General features: G+C 45.4%; 1 protein-coding gene across 1 annotated transcript in view; it reads left to right on the top strand.

Annotated features, from left to right (window-relative positions):
* HSD17B3 (hydroxysteroid 17-beta dehydrogenase 3) overlaps window positions 1–20,941 on the top strand; it is a 163,716-nt gene that overhangs the window by 84,332 nt on the left and 58,443 nt on the right. Inside the window, exons 4-5 of the mRNA XM_073627425.1 lie at window positions 7,533–7,640; window positions 19,233–19,300. Coding sequence (XP_073483526.1) covers window positions 7,533–7,640; window positions 19,233–19,300 — 176 coding nt within the window. The remainder of the gene's footprint in view (window positions 1–7,532; window positions 7,641–19,232; window positions 19,301–20,941) is intronic.

The raw sequence follows: 20,941 nt of genomic DNA on the forward strand, positions 1-20,941 counted from the left end.
ACTGTCCTCCCTGAGCTCATAACATATCCACACGGTTCCGTGAGTGGGTCATGTATAGTTTAAGGGGCTTATTATGTATGTATGTTACTGGGATGCCTTGTCCCTTGGTGCAGAGAAGTAATGCCTAAAATGGTTGTCTAGACCCTAAATGCTGTTGGGGCCTTTTCGCGGTGCCCCCCCCATGTCTCCGCACTCCTAAAGGGGGCATTTTTGGTACCCTCCGTTTAACGTTTCTCCTTCATTTTTTGTTGGGGACATGGGGTGGCGGCGCTGGGGGTGTCCTGATTCCAAAGACACGGAATTGTGTATAGCTTATTACTGTTCTGATACTTGACATTTGAGTTCACTAGGATAGCTAGGTGGCGGACAGAAAGTTGGTGTATGTGTTCCACTGTGCGTTTATGTGAACTGCTCTACAGGGGTTTACATACACGCGGCCTGAAGGTTCTACACATAGCAATAGAGAGCTGTTCTTAGTCTTTTTATTATTTTATGTTCCGTTTATAGCGGTAATAGTTTGATATCCATTATTATACCGGTTCTCTCCTGTCGACACGTCTCCCGCTGTGTCGCAGAGACTAGTCTTCCACTCCCACTAATAGGTAGCGCATACGTGCGCAAGGCTTAGTATAGCAACAGTTGGATAATTTATTTGTCCTTCCTAGTATTTTTCTTCCTCTTCTCTTAGCTTCACTTCCTTCTTCCCTTCTCTCTCTCCCAGTCCTCCCCACTACTCCCCCTCTGCCTTCCCCTCCCCCCCCCCCCCCCCCCCCCCCTTATATCTCTCTGAGCATTTTTTTTTTTATATATATTTTTTGCTTGGTATTGGTACGCGGCATGGCCCCCCCGGGAATTCCCTTGGGTTCGCGCACACGAGGAGAGATAAAATTTACCTCCCTCAACGTCCGGGGTCTGGCGACACCGGAAAAACGCTCCAGATTACTCTCAAACCTGAAAAAAACACGCTCACAGGTGGCATTCATTCAAGAAACGCATTTCAAACAGTCGGCAGTTCCCAGACTTCGCAACAGGGATTTTCCCAATGTGTACCACGCTCCCTCCCCTTTGTCAAAATCGAAGGGGGTTAGCATATTGATAGCCAGATCTTTGCCGTGGACACTGTTGGAGGAGAGAGCAGACCCACTTGGGCGCTACCTGCTCTTAAAAGGCAAAATCAGAAATACCACAGTGACCCTGGTCAATGTCTATTTCCCAAATTCTGACCACCTGTCCTTCTTGCGATCACTTATCCCCTTAATCCTAGAATTCCGAGAGGGTTTGTTTCTGATGGGCGGTGATTTTAATTTTGCCCCTGAGCCTCTTCTTGACGTTTCGAGAGGAGCGTCTCACTTGTCCTTCGCCTACCTGAAAAAACTCAAACAGGAATTGACTGGCCTGCAGTTGGTGGATCCCTGGAGGATCATGCACCCGGAGGAGAGGGACTATACCTACTTCTCTGCGGTGCATGGAACATATTCCAGGATAGACTTCTTCCAGATCCAGCATAAAGACCTCCCTTATGTTACTTCATCCCAAATTGATTACATTTCCCTATCTGACCATGCTCCCACGCATGTAACCATATGCTGGGACACGGAACTCAGATCCCCCCCAACATGGAAACTAAACGAGTCATTGTTACAAATCCCTGAAGTACGTACAGAGATAAGTAGGGCACTAACCAATTATTTCTCAGAAAACACAGACCCCTTGATGTCCGCAATGACAATATGGGAGGCCCATAAATGTGTAATAAGGGGTGAACTAATTAGGATAGGGGCTGCAAAAAAAAGGGAAAGAACCAAACAGATCGATCTTTTGATATCCCAGGTGCGGTCTCTCGAGCTGCTACACAAGAAGTCTTTGGCCGAAACACACCTCAAGGCTTTATTGAAGGCTAGGAGTGATTTGAAGGACCTTTTGTACTATAAAACGCTACAGAATCTGGCTTGGGCCAGAAGATCTATGTTTGAATTCTCCAATAAGCCAGGTACCATGTTGGCCAGACTCCTTCGTGGCCCGAGACAGCGCACTTACATTCCATCTATAGTGACCTCACAGGGGGCAAAGGTCCATACCTCCAGGGATATAGCCAGCGAATTTGTTGAGTACTACCAACAATTATACAATTTGCACAAGGGGGAACCTGTTGGATTATTGGCGGAGAAGGAGAGGTCAGCGGGTGAATACGTCAGGTCCTCGGGTATGCCTACTTTACCAACTGATATAAGTGATGCCTTTGAAGCGGACATTACTCAGGAAGAACTATCGCTAGCCCTGGCACAAACGAAGCCCAGGAAGGCACCGGGGCCGGACGGCTTCACCCTGACCTACTACCAGACTTTTGGGCCTAACCTATCGCCACATTTTCTGAAAGCGTACAACACATTAAAGGAGGGCAGTACTAACATGGTAGACTCACTAAGGGCATTTATATCCCTGATCCCAAAAGAAGGGAAGGATTCCAACTACTGCTGTAATTATCGCCCGATTGCATTGCTTAACGTGGATCTGAAATTATTTTCCAAAATCCTGGCTAACAGAATCCTGCCACATATCCCACACCTGGTCAACTTAGACCAGGCAGGGTTTGTGCCGCTGAGGGAGTCGAGAGACAACACCATTAGAGTTCTCAATCTCATACATGAAGCGAGATCAGTCAAAAAGCCTTTTCTGCTCCTCTCCACGGACGCGGAGAAGGCTTTCGATAGGGTGGCCTGGCATTTTATGCGGGCCACCCTGGAACATATTGGTATGGGCCCAAACATGAGAGGCTGGATATCATCTTTGTACTCGACTCCCTCGGCGGCGGTACGGGTCAATGAGTGGCGTTCGGAATTCTTTGACATTTCAAATGGGACGAGACAGGGGTGCCCCCTGTCCCCACTAATTTTCATTCTGACCCTCGAGCCGTTCATGTGTAGCATCCGAAGGAACCCCAATATAACGGGAATTGCAAAGCCCTCTGGTCATCATAAAATCGCGGCCTTCGCCGACGACCTGATCTTTTTTGTCTCCAACCCACAGATCACTCTGCCCAACATTTTGTCAGCTCTTCGGTTATATGGGGAAACATCAAACTTCAAAGTCAACTGTGCCAAGTCCGCGGTGTTGAATATCACATTACCAGCTAAGGTAGCAACAAACATGAGCAAATCTTTCCCCTTTAGATGGGCGGAGAAATCTATCCGCTACCTGGGGGTGGACATCACCCCAGACTTATAACAAATAAACCTGCGCTAGCAATTGACTAAAAATAATTAATTAGCTGTACCAAAACCAAATCATAAATAATCTATAAATACTAGTGAATGTGAGAAATGTGTAAGAAATATTGATAATATATACCATACACAATTAGCCACACACTGGGTGAAATCGTGCATGAAATGCACTAATAAGAAAAAAATATACAAAGTGAAAAAGGACAAATCGCAAATATATGTGATGAACAAGCGCGACTATGAAGTGGTATAGTGTCATTAAACTAATACAAAAATTATATAAAGTAAAAGTACTCTCATAAATAGTGAATGACAATGAAGTGAGCCTCTAAACAATCATAGACACCAAGTGAAAAAATGAAGCAAAACAGTCAATTGCATCCAAATTTACAAATGATGGAATATCCATAGCTTTAAGAAACTCCTTCACAGAAGGGACAGATGGCAGACTTCCAGCATATTCATCCGCAGGATGATAAATGGCTACCGATATGCTGATGTTAAAGATGGTTGGGACCATAGAACTCGTGTTCCACCAAAAAAAGAAGGGAAAAATATATGGCATAAAACCCTAGGATATCATAAGGTCACCTGCGCATATATGCGCTACTCACAAGACCGGCATGCAGAGCAGGCATTCAGATAGTTGGTCGGTTCGCCGCTGATCGGCGTGCGTTCCACCAAAACAGGAAGTGATGTCACTGGTAGTGGTTAACAGGCGTAGGCAGGATGTTACGTCAACGCGTTTCGCCCCTCCCCCAGGGCGTTATCAAAGACTAAACATCCCGCTCACGTAAGGAGCTATTTGTAACAGGCTCAATGAGTGACAGCCAATTACGGCCAATGGGTGAAAAAACACCCATTCCTTCCTCTGTCATCATATCCTGTTGCAATTAAAACTTTATTCAGTGGCCAAAGGCACAAACATATCCAATATGCAAATGAATACACCTGTACCATTTAACACTAGCCATCTTAAACAAAAATAAAAATAAAAGATATATTACAACATAATGTCTAAACAAATACAAATTCTATATGCATATGTAAAATATTCGATTCCCTAATTACAATAAATCCTTTAATATAATATAAAATAAACTAATAAGTATATGAGATAAAAATATATATGTGAAAAATTACACGTACATATAAATAAAATATGATTAATCAAAAAGTATATTTTTAATAGAAACACTATACCTTACTGAATTGCTGAATCTTAACAAGAAGAGTATGATGTTCATATTAATGAACATGGTATGGAATTATCTCAACAAATAAAAGTAAAAATAAAAATAAAATAAAAATAAAAATAAAAATAAAAATAAAAAATAAAATATAAAAAATAATAAATAAAAAAAAAATTAAAAAAAATAATAAAAAATAAATAAAATATAAAATATAAAATATACAAAATAAAAATAAAAATAAAAATAAAAATATACAAAATATACATCACCCAGACTTGGCACACTTGTATACCAGCAACTTCACACCCCTACTTTAGAGACTTAAGATAGATCTCCAGACGTGGCACAAACTTACCTTGACCTGGTTTGGACGTTGTAACGCCCTGAAAATGACGGCCCTACCCCGGATTTTATATATACTTCAAACATTACCGATCCAGTTACCAACTACCTTCTTTAAGCAAATTCAGTCTATCATCAGAGAGTTTATCTGGTCTCATAAATCCCCCAGAACAAAACTGCAAACACTGACTAAACCCAAAGAAAAGGGGGGCATTGGTCTCCCGGACATCTTTCGATATTACCAAGCGGTTCATTTGGCCAGGATCGCTGACTGGCACTGCAACAGAAACTCCAAACAATGGGTAGAAATGGAAATTGAAGACTCCTCTTTGCCCTTACTTCCATCCCCGTGGCTAATGTCAACTCCGCCGGCAGACATGAAATCACACCCGCTAATAGGTGCCACCCTACAGGTGGCGAGGAAAGTATTCCGTACCACAGACGTGTCACCGTTGCCCTCCCCCATGACTCCTATTATAGGTAACCCGGACTTCTCCCCCGGACTCACAAGTCGCAGATTGAGACAATTAGCGAGTTGTGAAAAACAGTCCCTGCGAGATTTGGCCCCAGGGAGAACTCCCAACCGCCTCCACCCTCTCCAGACTCATTGACCCTCCATTAGACAGTCTCAGTACTCTTCAACTTAGACACTACCTGAAGACCCTCCAGAAAATACCCTATGTCCCCCGTAGTCACACTCCTCTGGAATCTCTCTGCAAATCGGGGGAACCTATAAGACACACACTGTCATTCTTATACAGTATCCTTACGAGACAAGGGGAGGACTCAACTCCAGAGTTCCTCCTGAAATGGGAAAGGGACCTGGGGACTCAGCTCACCACCCAGCAAAGAGAGAGGGTCTTGGTGTTGGCACACAAGTCATCGATTGCGAGTCATTACCAAGAAGCGGGATACAAAATCCTGACCAGGTGGTACAGAGTCCCATACGTGTTACACAAAATGAACCCGTCGCTGTCGGATAGGTGTTGGAGGTGTGACAGGGAAGCAGGAAGTATGTTTCACGTCTTTTGGTCGTGCCCACTCCTGAGACCCTTCTGGGAGGAGGTGACTTCAACAATCCAAAGTCTGACCTCGGTCGATCTCAGGGATAACCCGGCCGCATGCCTCCTACACCTGACCACGAGACCGATTCAAAAGTACAAGAAAACATTGACAATGCAACTCCTGAACGCAGCAAAAACATGCATTCCGGCGCTCTGGCGGAATCCCCTACCTCCGACCAGGGTCATGTGGTACTCAAAAGTTAACTGTATTTTACGTATGGAGGAACTGACGGCAACCCTACAAAACAAAGAGGAACAATTTATGGAAAAATGGAGACCCTGGAGATATTTTGTTGGCACCGACATATATCTACAGGACATAGCCCAGACACAATCCTTATCTACCTGAGAATAACCCCATGGACCCCACTGAAACAGACATCTGTACACATCCCTCTGGGGTGTGACAGGTGGGACCAAGTTGGGGGCGATGCCGCGACCATGCCTTTATATCCTTTTCTTTCTTGCCCCTTTCTCACCCCATTACACCTCCCCTCCCCTTCCTTCCCCGATTTTCTCCCCACCTCCCACTCTTTTCTTTTCTGTAGTTTCTTTTGTTCTGACCGCTCACTAACCAGCCGTGGTGACGGCGATAACAAATATAATGTGAAGATATTTTTTAAGGTGAGCAAGAAACACGCACCTGTATAGCAAAAGACATTTCTGTCTCTAAAGGTTTAAATATTATAATATATTTCAAAACTGTTCATAAACAGGTTAAGGTTTATGCAAGGAGGCCCATTTGTAGGCAACCTTGATATAATATGTTTGTAAAGGATATACTTTTGGCTGGAATACATGTATGCTACCATATTTGTTTGGTAAATAACTTGATCTTGGTCTACAGTTTTACTGTATATGATTTAACAATAGGAATATATGGATTAAGTGACCTGCTGTAACCCGAACTGTACTGTTATGCCTTCTGTGTATCAAAATAAAGGAATTAAAAAAAAAAAATTGACTGAATTAGGCAAATGTTCTCCTATGTCTGTAGACACCTTTAGTATCATATACAGACTATGGGCTAAGTGTCATAAGGGAGGAATGTGTGTGTGAGGGGATTTCAGGATAATTCGATTATTCTCTTCTACATCTATTCTTGTGTTTGAAGACATCTGCTTACATCTCTATCAGCCACCAGGCAAGAAATTTGAATTGGCGGTCATTTGGGGAACCAAATACAGCTCTCAGGGTAAAAAAAGAGAAAGACATGAAAGTTGCAAATATACTTAATATGCACCAATAAATGTAAGAGCCTATGGGGTTCATTTACTAGAAGCAAATAGGCCGTTTACTGTGCAAAGAAAGTCACATTTTGTAAAAGAATTTTCTTCAGAGTTTAATGAATGCTGTGAAGCGCTGCTGGCTTCCATCATCCAATCATTTGCAAGCAGAAATGCATTATTTCTATTTTCCTTGCATGTGATTGGGTATTCTTTGCAAAGTGAAACTTCACCACATTCCATAAGTTCTAAGGATAATTCCCTTACAAGGTGCAACATTTGTTGAAAATGAACAGTTTATTTGCCTTCAGTAAACATACTTCAATGTGTGTTCATCTACTTCTATCACAGCAAAGTGCAAACATAAACTCTATGCCATTTGTGAAGCAAATACACAATGGTTAATACTATATTTTGTTATATTTAATAATATATTTTGTTAGTAGTGATGTTATAATTCATATATATTCTTTATTTTCTTAGAGCAGGCTACAGGGAGAAATGTTAAATTAATAGAAGCTGACTTTACACAAAATAAAATATATGAACGCATTGAAGAAAGTCTGAATGGTCTGGAAATAGGAATTTTAGGTAAGTTCAAAATGTGCAATCTATGTTCTTTTTTGGATACTTGTCTATGGGAAAAACAATCCTGATCTTGTTCAGAGCAGAATCTGGCTCTCACAAGAGAATGCTTGGCATCTACAGAATTATAAATAAAGCTATGAATATTTGAAGGCAACACAAGAAATTAATGTATCCAAAGCTGTATACATTTATTTGCTACATGTAGGCAGCATTCCCGAAATAACTTAAAGCAGTATTAAACCCAAAACCAAAAATGTAATATATTGCAGCTTACCAGTCATTAGATGTGGTGGCTACATTATTTATGTATTTATTTTTTTTCCATTTGTTTTCACCTGGTGACTGGTCAGGAACACCACTCTGGATGAAGGAACGTAGAGGCATCTTTGTACAGCAGCATTGTCAGTCTGTCGGGAGAGGAGTGTACTAGCAGATTTAAATACACTAACAAATTGAAGCCGGCTAACACTTTATAAGCAGTTACAGCAAACATTTTTTTTTCTTTTGAGATAAAGGCTCACATAAATAAAATCATTGTAAGCACCCCTGTCAGTGTGAAATGGTTTGTTGCATGCCCATAACTAATACAATCTGCAAGAGAGCTTGTTCTTTTGAAAAAACAACAGATTTACTGGCTGGATCACCTGGTAAAAATAACGGAAAGAAGTCTTAAAAAAGAAAATGAATGCAGACATCACATGTAAGACTTGGTAAGCTGCAATATAATAAATGTTTGTTTTGGGGTTTAATACTGCTTAAAATCAAAAGACTTAGGGGTTCTTCAAATCATTAGAGCCAGTAAAGCCCCTGAAAAGTGCCCCTCAAGCCACACTGGAGCGGTGCGCTTGCAGGATGGGAAAAAAGTCCTGCAAGCAGCATCTTTGGGACGGTGCAGGAGCAGTATTGTCAAGGTACTACTACTGTGAGCCCAGGGTTTGGGCTTAGCTGCGTGCTGACCCCAGGTCACGACCCCCGGGTTCACCCTGCTCGCTAGGGGAGTACCAGAAGACACTGTCAGACACAGATGGATGGATGTAGCAAAGGAGAGCTGGATAGCGAGCCAAGGTCAGCCAAGGCAGCAGACAACATAATCAGGAGAACTAGCCAAGTCGGTACACAAGAGATCAGTTCACCAGAGGTCAGGTTAAAGCAGGTTACACGAAGGCAGCTCAGAAACAAGTGTTGCTCAAGCAACCAGAAACTGGTCTGAGTGGAATTAAAATAGAGAAGCACATGGGAGGCTAGACAAGAAGTAGCAGGAAGGAAGTATATAAAAGACAACAGGTGAAGCCGGCGACACACATAACTGCTGAGTGCAGCAAGAGCTGAACGCAAGCTGTGTTCCAGTCGAACTACAGTAGAAACAGGTAAGACACAGATCAGCACCGCAGCCTATCTGTGACAGTACCCCCCCCCCCCCCCGCTTACAAGGTCCCTCTACACATCTGGGGGCTGGCTTGGAGGGAAATTTCCGATGGAATCTGGTCACCAAGCGTGGGGCTGAGACATCGATAGCAGGAACCCAAGACCTCTCCTCCGGACCATAGCCCTTCAAATCAACTTCCCTCAGGAGTAGGGATGAGCCGAACACTCCCCTGTTCGGTTCGCACCAGAACATGCGAACAGGAAAAAAGTTCGTTCGAACATGCGAACACTGTTAAAGTCTATGGGACACGAACATGAATAATCAAAAGTGCTAATTTTAAAGGCTTATATGCAAGTTATTGTCATAAAAAGTGTTTGGGGACCTGGGTCCTGCCCCAGGGGACATGGATCCATGCAAAAAAAAGTTTTAAAAACGGCCGTTTTTTCAGGAGCAGTGATTTTAATAATGCTTAAAGTCAAACAATAAAAGTGTAATATCCCTTTAAATTTCGTACCTGGGGGGTGTCTATAGTATGCCTGTAAAGGGGCGCATGTTTCCTGTGTTTAGAACAGTCTGACAGCAAAATGACATTTTGAAGGAAAAAACTCATTTAAAACTACCCGCGGCTATTGCATTGCCGACAATACACATAGAAGTTCATTGATAAAAACGGCATGGGAATTCCCCAAAGGGGAACCCCGAACCAAAATTAAAAAAAAAAAATGACCTGGGAGTCCTCCTAAATTCCATACCAGGCCCTTCAGGTCTGGTATGGATATTAAGGGGAACCCCGGCCAAAATTTAAAAAAAAAAAATGACGTGGGGTTCCCCCTAAATTCCATACCAGACCCTTCAGGTCTGGTATGGATTTTAAGGGGAACCCCGCGCCAAAAAAAAAAAAAAAAACGGCGTGGGGTCCCCCCAAAAATCCATACCAGACCCTTATCCGAGCACGCAACCTGGCAGGTCGCAGGAAAAGAGGGGGGGACGAGAGTGCGGCCCCCCCTCCCTCCTGAACCGTACCAGGCCACATGCCCTCAACATTGGGAGGGTGCTTTGGGGTAGCCCCCCAAAACACCTTGTCCCCATGTTGATGAGGACAAGGGCCTCATCCCCACAACCCTGGCCGGTGGTTGTGGGGGTCTGCGGGCGGGGGGCTTATCGGAATCTGGAAGCCCCCTTTAACAAGGTGACCCCCAGATCCCGGCCCCCCCCCTGTGTGAAATGGTAAGGGGGTACATAAGTACCCCTACCATTTCACGAAAAAAGTGTCAAAAATGTTAAAAATGACAAGAGACAGTTTTTGACAATTCCTTTATTTAAATGCTTCTTCTTTCTTCTATCTTCCTTCATCTTCTGGTTCTTCTGGCTCTTCTGGTTCTTCTGGTTCTTCCTCCGGCGTTCTCGTCCAGCATCTCCTCCGCGGCGTCTTCTGTCTTCTTCTCCTCGGGCCGCTCCGCACCCATGGCATGGGGGGGAGGCTCCCGCTCTTCTCTTCTTCTCTTCTTCTTTTCTTCTCTTCTTCTTTTCTTCTCTTCTTCTCTTCTTCATTTTCTTCTCCGGGCCGCTCCGCAATCCATGCTGGCATGGAGGGAGGCTCCCGCTGTGTGACGGCGCTCCTCGTCTGACAGTTCTTAAATAACGGGGGGGCGGGGCCACCCGGTGACCCCGCCCCCCTCTGACGCACGGTGACTTGACGGGACTTCCCTGTGGCATTCCCCGTGACGTCACAGGGAAGTCCCGTCAAGTCACCGTGCGTCAGAGGGGGGGCGGGGTCACCGGGTGGCCCCGCCCCCCCCGTTATTTAAGAACTGTCAGACGAGGAGCGCCGTCACACAGCGGGAGCCTCCCTCCATGCCAGCATGGATTGCGGAGCGGCCCAGAGAAGAAAATGAAGAAGAGAAGAAGAGAAGAAAAGAAGAAAAGAAGAAGAGAAGAAGAGAAGAGCGGGAGCCTCCCCCCATGCCATGGGTGCGGAGCGGCCCGAGGAGAAGAAGATAGAAGACGCCGCGGAGGAGATGCTGGACGAGAACGCCGGAGGAAGAGCCAGAAGAGCCAGAAGAGCCAGAAGAACCAGAAGAACCAGAAGATGAAGGAAGATAGAAGAAGCATTTAAATAAAGGAATTGTCAAAAACTGTCTCTTGTCATTTTTAACATTTTTGACACTTTTTTCGTGAAATGGTAGGGGTACTTATGCACCCCCTTACCATTTCATACAGGGGGGGGCCGGGATCTGGGGGTCACCTTGTTAAAGGGGGCTTCCAGATTCCGATAAGCCCCCCGCCCGCAGACCCCCACAACCACCGGCCAGGGTTGTGGGGATGAGGCCCTTGTCCTCATCAACATGGGGACAAGGTGTTTTGGGGGGCTACCCCAAAGCACCCTCCCAATGTTGAGGGCATGTGGCCTGGTACGGTTCAGGAGGGAGGGGGGGCCGCACTCTCGTCCCCCCCTCTTTTCCTGCGGCCTGCCAGGTTGCGTGCTCGGATAAGGGTCTGGTATGGATTTTTGGGGGGACCCCACGCCGTTTTTTTTTTTTTTTTTTGGCGCGGGGTTCCCCTTAAAATCCATACCAGACCTGAAGGGTCTGGTATGGAATTTAGGGGGAACCCCACGTCATTTTTTTTTTTTAATTTTGGCCGGGGTTCCCCTTAATATCCATAACAGACCTGAAGGGCCTGGTATGGAATTTAGGGGGACCCCCACGTCATTTTTTTTTCTTTTAATTTTGGTTCGGGGTTCCCCTTTGGGGAATTCCCATGCCGTTTTTATCAATGAACTTCTATGTGTATTGTCGGCAATGCAATAGCCGCGGGTAGTTTTAAATGAGTTTTTTCCTTCAAAATGTCATTTTGCTGTCAGACTGTTCTAAACACAGGAAACATGCGCCCCTTTACAGGCACACTATAGACACCCCCCAGGTATGAAATTTAAAGGGATATTACACTTTTATTGATTGACTTTAAGCATTATTAAAATCACTGCTCCTGAAAAAACGGCCGTTTTTAAAACTTTTTTTTGCATTGATCCATGTCCCCTGGGGCAGGACCCAGGTCCCCAAACACTTTTTATGACAATAACTTGCATATTAGCCTTTAAAATTAGCACTTTTGATTTCTCCCATAGACTTTTAAAGGGTGTTCAGCGGCATTCGAATTTGCCGCGAACACCCCAAATTGTTCGCTGTTCGGTGAACTTGCGAACAGCCAATGTTTGAGTCGAACATGAGTTCGACTCGAACTCGAAGCTCATCCCTACTCAGGAGTATTTGGAGTCCAATATTTCTTTAATCTCATACTGATCTGTGGTATCAGCCACAGGAGCAGGATGAGAAGAAGGGTGAGAGAAGCGATTGAGGACCAGTGGCCTGAGCAGGGACACATGGAAGGCATTGGGGATCCTGAGATGAGAGGGCAGACGGAGCTTGAAAGCAACTGGATTGATCTGACGGAGAATGGGAAATGGAGCGAGGGGCAAATTTCATTGAGGGCACCTAGAGTCGGATGTGCTTGGTAGAGAGCTAAACTCTATCATCAGGCAGGAATTTAGGAGCCGGATGGCGATGACGATCTGCTGCCGTTTTATGCCTGGAAGCAGCTAGATGAAGATTCTCAGAGACTTCTTTCCAGATTGAGTTGAAGGACCTTTGGATTTCAGCTGCTGCTGGTACAAGAGGAGAAATAGGAACAGGAAAGGGAACAGATGGATGCTGCCCGTAAACAGTGCAGAAGGGAGATTTTCCAGAACTGGCACTGAAGTGATGGTTTAAGGCAAACTCTGCCCAGGGCAAAAGATCCACCCAGTCATCTTGGTGGGCTGAGATGAAGGCACGGAGAAAACGTTCTACATTTTGATTGACACGTTCTGTTTGCCCATTGGACTGGGGATGAAAGGCAGATTAAAAATCCAATTTAATCCCAAAGGAGCTGGCCAAGGCTCTCCAAAACCGAGCAGTAAATTGAACTCCTCTGTCAGAGACGATATGTGAAGGCATCCCATGAAGACGAAAGATCTCTTTAATGAAAGTTGTGGCAAGACTGGGAGCAGAAGGTAGGCCTGGGAGAGGAATCAAGTGACACATTTTGGAAAACCGATCCACCACTACCCAGATGACTGTAGAACCTGTTGAGGGGGGGCAGATCCGAGACAAAATCTATGGAGAATACAACGCCAAGGTATATCGAGAACTGGTAAGGGCAGCAGCAACCCAGTTGGGGCGGATGTGGAAGATTTGGATAGTACACAAACTGTACAAGCTTGAACATACTCCTTGACATCCTTACGAAGAGAAGGCCACCAGTAATGACGCTGAAGAATGTCACAAGTATGAGGTATGCCAGGATGTCCAGAGCACTTGGAGTCATGAGCCCAAGCAAGGAGTTTGGGACAAAGTGTGGGAACTACAAAAATTTTACCTGGAGGAGGAGGGTACATAGACTGGAGCTGAGTAGTGGCTAGAATATAATGCGGAGGGATGATGGGACCAGGATCAAGGTGATTCTCAGAATCGTTGACATCAAACGACCTGGACAAGGGATCGGCACAAAGGTTTTTGGCACCAGGACGAAAGGAAATGTTAAAGTTGAAGCAGGCGAAGAAGAGGGTCCAGCGAGCTTGGTGTGGGTTCAAGCGTTTTGCGGATTGTAAATACTGCAAATTTTTATGATCAGTATAGATGGTAATACAGTGGGTAGAACCCTCTAGTAGATGTCGCCATTCTTGAAGAGCTAGTTTAATAGGCAGTAGCTCACGATCCCCAATGGTATAATTCCTCTCTGCATCCGAGAACTTCTTGGAAAAGAATCCACAAGACAGAGACTTGCCCTTCTGAGCTTGGAGTAGGACAGCACTGACTCCTACTAAAAAGGCATCAACCTCCAGAGAAAAGGGTTTCGTAATGTTCGGACTTAGGAGAATGGGGGCGGAGAGGAAGGCTGCTTTGAGTTTGTGGAAAGCATTAATGGCTTCAGGGGACCATGTCCGGGCATTGACACCCTTTCGGGTGAGAGATGTAATAGGAGCTACCAAGGTGGAGTAATTACGAATGAATTGGCGATAGTAATTGGTGAAGCCTAAAAAGCATTGAGTGGCTTTAAGACCAGAGGGCTGGGGCCACTCAGAGATGCCTCGAAGTTTGGCTGGGTCCATGAGGAGGCCCTAATATGAGATTATGTAGCCCAGGAATGGAACTTATGTTTGTTCAAATAGACACTTCTCCAGTTTAGCATATAGACAATTGTCCCGTAGTCGTCGAAGCACAGCTTTCACATGAAGACGATGAGTGAGTAAGTCTGGTGATAAAATAAGAATATGATCCATATATACAATAACACAGAAGGTCACAGAAGATCTCATTAACCAAGTTTTGGAAGACAGCTGGGGCATTGCACAAGCCAAAGGGCATCACAAGATATTCATAATGTCCCGCCCTGGTGTTAAAGGCAGTCTTCTCGTCTCCTTCGCGGATTCTTATTAAATTGTAGGCCCCTCTAAGATCCAATTTGGTAAAAACACTAGAACCCCGCAGTCTGTCAAAGAGTTTGGAAATTAAACAAAGAGGGTATCGGTTCTTCATGATGATGGCGTTAAGGCCCCTGTAGTGGATGCATAGACTGAGTGAACCATCTTTTTTCCCTACAAAGAAAATCCAGACTCCAGCAGGTGAGTTGGACTTCCTAATGAAACCATTTTGCAGGTTTTCCTGAATATATTCAGACATGGCTTGTGTCTCTGGGAAAGATGGAGGGTAGACTCGGCCGCGGGGAGGAGAGGTCCCTCGAAACAGGTCAATGGTGCAGTCATAGTCTCTGTGAGGCGGAAGGCGATCAGCGGACTGTTTGCAGAAAACATCTCAGAAGGACTGATATTGGGAGGGCAACATGAGCGTAGTGGAGGTTTCGGCCAGAGGAATGGAAGGGGATGGAAGTACCTTGGAAATACATTGTTGCTGACACTGAGGACCCCAAGCCAATACTTGTCCAGAGTTCCAATCAAGATGTGGGGAGTGTTTCTGCAACCATGGAAGGCCCAGGATGATGGGACTGGAGGATTTAGGCAGAATCAGGAAAGAGATTTCCTCACCATGCAAAACCCCAATGCGTAACACAATAGGAGGGGTTTTAAACTGGATGGAGCTCATAGGCAAGAAGGAGCCATCTACTGTGGGCACAGAGAGGGGTATAGCCAAGGCAACAAAAGTAATGCCCAACTCGGAAGCCAAAGATTGTTCAATGAAATTCCCGGCAGCTCCAGAGTCCACGTATGCAGAGAGTTGATAGGCATTTTGAGCCCAGTGAATAGCCATGGGAAGGGTGAAACAAGAGAAGCGGACAAAATTAAAGGATCGGTCTAGATCACCTCCCTCCGAGTGACCTAGACCCTGGAGTTTCCCGGATGGACTGGACAGGAGTTCAAAAGATGTCCTTTATCGCCACAATAAAGGCACAAGCCCAATCCCATGTGCCGGGCACGTTCCTCTGGAGTGAGGCGAGTTCGCCCAAGCTGCATAGGTTCTTCCAACGTGTGAGAGGTTGAAGACGGAGAGGATTCCACGGGTCTTTGGACTACCTGTGCTGGACGGCCAGCAGGGGGATGACTGGATCTGGATCTCTCCAGGACCTGCTCCTGGGAGCGAATGTTTATTTGAATGCTCAATGCGATTAAATCATCCAAAGTGGTAGGAATGGTGCATCCAGCGAGTTCGTCCTCTAGACACTCAGATAGGCCTTGCCAGAAGGTAGCAGTAAGAGCCTTATTATTCCAGTTAAGTTCGTACGGAATTGAACTGAGTATTGGCCGACTGTCATTCCGAAGACGAAGGAGGGCCCCAGCAGCAGAAGACACTCTGCCGGGCTCATCAAAAGTTTTCCAGAATGCATCCAAAAAGGCCTGGAGGTCGGAGGTGATAGAATCGTGTGATTTCCAGAGTGGGGAGGCCCAAGCTAGAGCATCACCAGAAAGGAGAGAGATGATATATGCGATTTTGGTGCGATCAGTTGGAAAATGGTGGCTGGAAAGTTCAAAGTGGATGGAACACTGATTAATGAAGCCCTGACAAGCCTTAGGGTCGGCAGAAAAATGAGGTGGCGGCGGCGGCAGATGCAAGCAGGGAGTGCCAGGTGTAGCAGGCAACACGGGAGCAGCTGAAGCAGAAGCAGGAAAGGGGGGAGCTGAAGTTGCTGTGAGTTTCAGACGATCCAGACGGGAGGCAAGATCCTGTAGAACCAGCATTATTTGCTCTTGATTTGCTTGCTGGGAGTTAAGTCTCTGAACTAGATGTTGCATTTGATCCTCGGTCAGTGGACTCTCTGAGTAGCTCATGGCTTGAGCAAACTGTCAAGGAACTACTACTGTGAGCCCACAGGCGAGCAGGTGACACGGGATCCCCCAGGGTGTGGCGTCTAAGGGGACGCCGGTATTCTGCCAGGGACCCCCTCACAAGGGTTTGGGTTTAGCTGCGTTCTGCCCCCTGGTCACGACCCCTGGGTTCACCCTGCTCGCTAGGGGAGTACCAGAAGACACTGTCAGACATGGATGGCTGAAGCAAAGGAGAGCCAGATAGCGAGCCAAGGTCAGGGCGGGCAGCAGACAATGATGAGGAGAACTAGCCGAGTCAGTACACAAGAGATCAGTTCATGAGAGGTCAGATTAAAGCAGGTTACACGAAGGGAGCTCAGACACAAGTGTTGCTCAAGCAACCAGAAACTGGTCTGAGTGGAATTTAAATAGAGAAGCTCATGGGAGGCTGGACAGGAAGTAGTAGGAAGGAAGTATATAAAAGACAACAGGTGAAGCCGGCGACACCCATAACTGCTGAGTGCAGCAAGAGCTGAACACAAGTTGTGGAACAACAGGAACCAGCCGACCTACAGCAGAAACAGGTAAGACACAGATCAGCACCGCAGCCGATCTGTGACAGGTGTATACACCACTCCCAAAACGCCCTGCCAATTGATATAAATGCAACACGGGCGCAATTAATCCTTTCTTCGGCCGCTAGCGGGGATTAAAAGCTCCCCGCTAGTGGCTGAAAAGCACCTCTATAACGGTAAAGCGCTGATAAAGCTAGCGCCGCTTTACTGCCAACACCGGCACCGCCCCAGTGTGAAAGTACCCTGAGGCCTCACAGTTGAAGACATGAGGCAAGTTTTTTTGCCATCTGGTTACCTTGCACCTATGCACAACTACTGGTAGCCAATGTGATTTCCAGAACACTGCATAGTAACAGGGATCAAGTTAGGGTCTTTACCTACAAGTTCCCAAGACAACTGCCACTTTCCAACTTTCTCCAGACATGGTTCAGTGAGTGAGACAGTCTTTCTCCAGACCAGATTCCTTGTGGCAAGGCCCTGCAATTAGCCTCTAAGCCAGTGGTTCTCAACTCCTGTCCTCAGGACCCACTAACAGGCCAGGTTTGCAAGATAGCTGAAATACATTACAGGTGATAAAATTTGCTGCTAAGTGATTGCAGTATTCTAGTCTGCATCTCCCCAAGGTAATACTTAAAATCTAGCCTGTTAGTGGGTCCTAAAGACAGGAGAACCGCTGCTCTAAGCAGATCCATCCATGAGCCCTAGCACCGCTGAAGCCTCCAGAACAGCTGCACAGTTCATGGACTGCCTAAGAGCATCCCCTCATCCTCTGGAACCCTCTTTGGGATAGAGAACCCAGTTCTCTCATGCTTCAGACTATTCCAGCCCCCTTCTGGACACTGCTCTCCAGGGATTGGCTGGAGTATGATAAATATTCAGGCTGCTATTTTGAATCTCTTCCCCTAAGCTCTGGAAGCTTCTTCCAGAGGCAGGTCGAAGCAATCAAACTCCCAGTCTGTAAAACTCTGAACAGACCAGCCCAAACACTCACTACTCCTTGATTACAGAAGGGGCAAAAAACTTTTTTTACCTACCACTCTATGCTAGGAGGGTGCTACATCTGCATATGGGGAGTCAGTCTAGAACAGAGTCCAAAGTTTCCATCATCACACACAGTTTCTATATGATTACACATCACAATAAAAATTAGGCTAATACATTATTGGTCAATGAACTAATATCCAATTACATTAAGAATTGAAAAATATATCCAATAATGAAATACCATTATAAATCCAATTATGAAAGAACATTAACTCTGACCCTAACAAGAGTTTGAGATAGAGAAAGCCCAACCTTTCATAAAATGGTAGACACCTTCGATAGAGAGCAATTGAAACTATTTAGGATGGCCACTGGCATTATACAAAGGTGAATGACTTGCAGCCCCAAGTCTGCAACTGGTAAACAACAAGACATGTCTTGGCATATAAACACAGTCAATGTATAATGGAATTGTCTTGTGGGTTGAACTGGATGCACTTGTGTCTTTTTTCAACCTTACTACGTAACTATGTAACATAATTTAAAACACATATCTATTCATATATCATCATTTTAATGCTCACACTGTGATTTTGTCTTATATGTATCATAAGTTTAATGTGTATTTTCGTAAATCATCACAGTAAGCATTTTTATAATGTATTTTTAACAATTGCTGTCACAGAGATAAGGCCAAAGGTAATACAGAAAAATGATCACCTCAAAAACCCCTATTCACTTGCATCTAGTGTGTTTTCCATGTCAGCGCTGTTATGCAAGTGTGATTTTCTACTTTTTTACAACTGTGTCTTATCATAAGCCACACTCTCACTGACTCGGGCTGCAATATCTTTTTTACGTTTAAGCTAAGTACCCCTGTTATGTTTGTGCCGATATGACCTATATTGTCTTTTTTCTTGTGATCCTGTTTGACTTTATTGCTTTTGGTTTCTGTTGCTGCTTATTTATGTATCTTATTGCTCATGGTTAAGACTGTCTGTTCCTGTCTGTCAGCCTGTGGTTGCTTAGCCCAGCAATCACAATTCTTGTATACTGAGAGTTGTCTTGCCATACAAGATTTCTTTGTACCTTCAACAGCTCTGGTCCTTACACCCCAGTCAAAGTAACCCAACATCAGCTGGCCTAACTGTTTACTTTTGATTGTAGGCTCTGATCCTGTACCTGCTCACTTGAGTTTCTACAATGTTCCCAAAGTTTGCTGCTCTGTCGTGAATTCCCACTGTGTTCCTGTCTTTGAGTCCCCTTGCCCATGGAGTCCCCCATACCCCTAAGCATTAGGTTACCTACTGTCCATGATAACTAGCCCAAGTCTGTGGTTTACATTTTTTAACTCTTACTTTCCTTTTTTGCAGTTAACAATGTCGGAATGCTTCACAACCCTGATCCATGTTGTTTTCTTGCTGGACCAGATAATGATGAGGTGCATTTGTTCAAAAATGTATTAGTAATGTAATATTCAGATTTGTTATATTGCATTTCCAAAATGATAGCAAGTGATGTACCACGTTATAAGTTGTATGAAGAAGATTGTTGTTTGTGTTTGCTGTTGGTCAATTTGTGTTAAAGTGATTATAAGCCTTTTTTTTTTTTTTTAAAATAACAAACATATCATACTTACCTCCACTGTGCAATTCGTTCGTTCGTGTTCTGGGGTCCCCCCATGGCGCTCGCGGCTCCTCCTCACATCCGTAAACCCCCTGGGAGAAGTGCTCTCTCTGGGGGATACCATGCGGGCGCGCGCCCGAGTCCAGCATTTGCGTTCATAGACACAGAATGCCGGACTCGGCCCCGCCCCCCAGCGCCCGCGTTAGTGGATTTGATTGACAGCAGCGGGAGCCAATGGGTGCGCTGCTATTAATCTATCCAATCAAGAGCCGAGAACCCCAGGCAGAGAAGGTGAGCGCGTCTCCGCTGAGGGAACGAACGGGCTCAGGTGAGTAAAACGGAGGGGGGCTGGGGGGCCGGTCAGTGTCAGAAGTTTTTTCACCCTGCATGCCATGCATGCCATTCACCATGCATCCTAACACAAAGGTTTACAACCCCTTTAAGTACAGTGCTGTGCTTAAGTATTCACCCCTAGAGCTTTTTTGCATCTTTTGGTATTGCAACATGCATTTCAAATTTCAATTGGCTGATTTAATAGGGTCGATTACCATTTGATTTCCAGAAAACACTTGATTGTAAAGATATTTATTTTAATAACAAATATATCATACTTGCCTGCTCTGTGCAATGGTTTTGCACCGAACAGTCCTGATCCTCCTCTTCTGGGGTCCCCCATTGGTGCTCCTGGCTCCTCCCCCTTCTTAATGCCCTCATAGCAAGCTGCTTTCTATGGAAGCACTCGTAAGGGCTCAATCCCAAGCCAGGCTCCGTGTCTCCTTTGACACACAGCATAGCTTGGCCCCACGCACACTCTCTCCTCACAGGCTATGATTGACAGCAGCAGGAGCTAATGGCTCCCACTGCTGCCTCCATGTTCAGTGAGGAGAGAGAAAGGAGAGAGTGGCTGTTCCTGGGCACAGTGTGGAATCAAGATCAGGCTCAGGTGAGAATTTAGGGGAGCTGAACACAAAAGGTTTTCTTACCTTAATGCAGAGAATGCATTAAAGTAATATTAAAGACTTGTTTTTTTTATAATTAACATGTTATACTTTCCTGCTCTGTTCATCACAGATCCTCCTCTTCTTGGGTTCTTCGCTGGTGCTTCAGGCCCCTCCCTCCTGCTGAGTGCCCCTACACCAAGCAGCTTGCTATGGGGGCACCCGATCCAAGCCGATGCTACGTGTGTCTATTGAGACACATGGTCGCAGCTCAGCCCTGCCCCTATCTCTCCTTATTGACTCACTGACTTTGACTTCAGCAGGAGCCAACATCGCCCACTGCATTGTCTCAGTCAATCAGGAGCGAGAGTCTCGGACAGCCGAGGCTCTCGTGCAACATCGCTGGATCAAGATGGGGCTTAGGCATTAGGGGAGCTGTGGGGGGCTGCTGAACACAGAAGGATCTTTATCTCAATGCATAGAATGCATTAAGATAAAAAACCTTCTGCCTTCACAAC

Source organism: Aquarana catesbeiana, linkage group LG01 (genome assembly GCF_042186555.1).
Source record: "Aquarana catesbeiana isolate 2022-GZ linkage group LG01, ASM4218655v1, whole genome shotgun sequence".
NCBI classification, from domain to species: domain Eukaryota; kingdom Metazoa; phylum Chordata; class Amphibia; order Anura; family Ranidae; genus Aquarana; species Aquarana catesbeiana.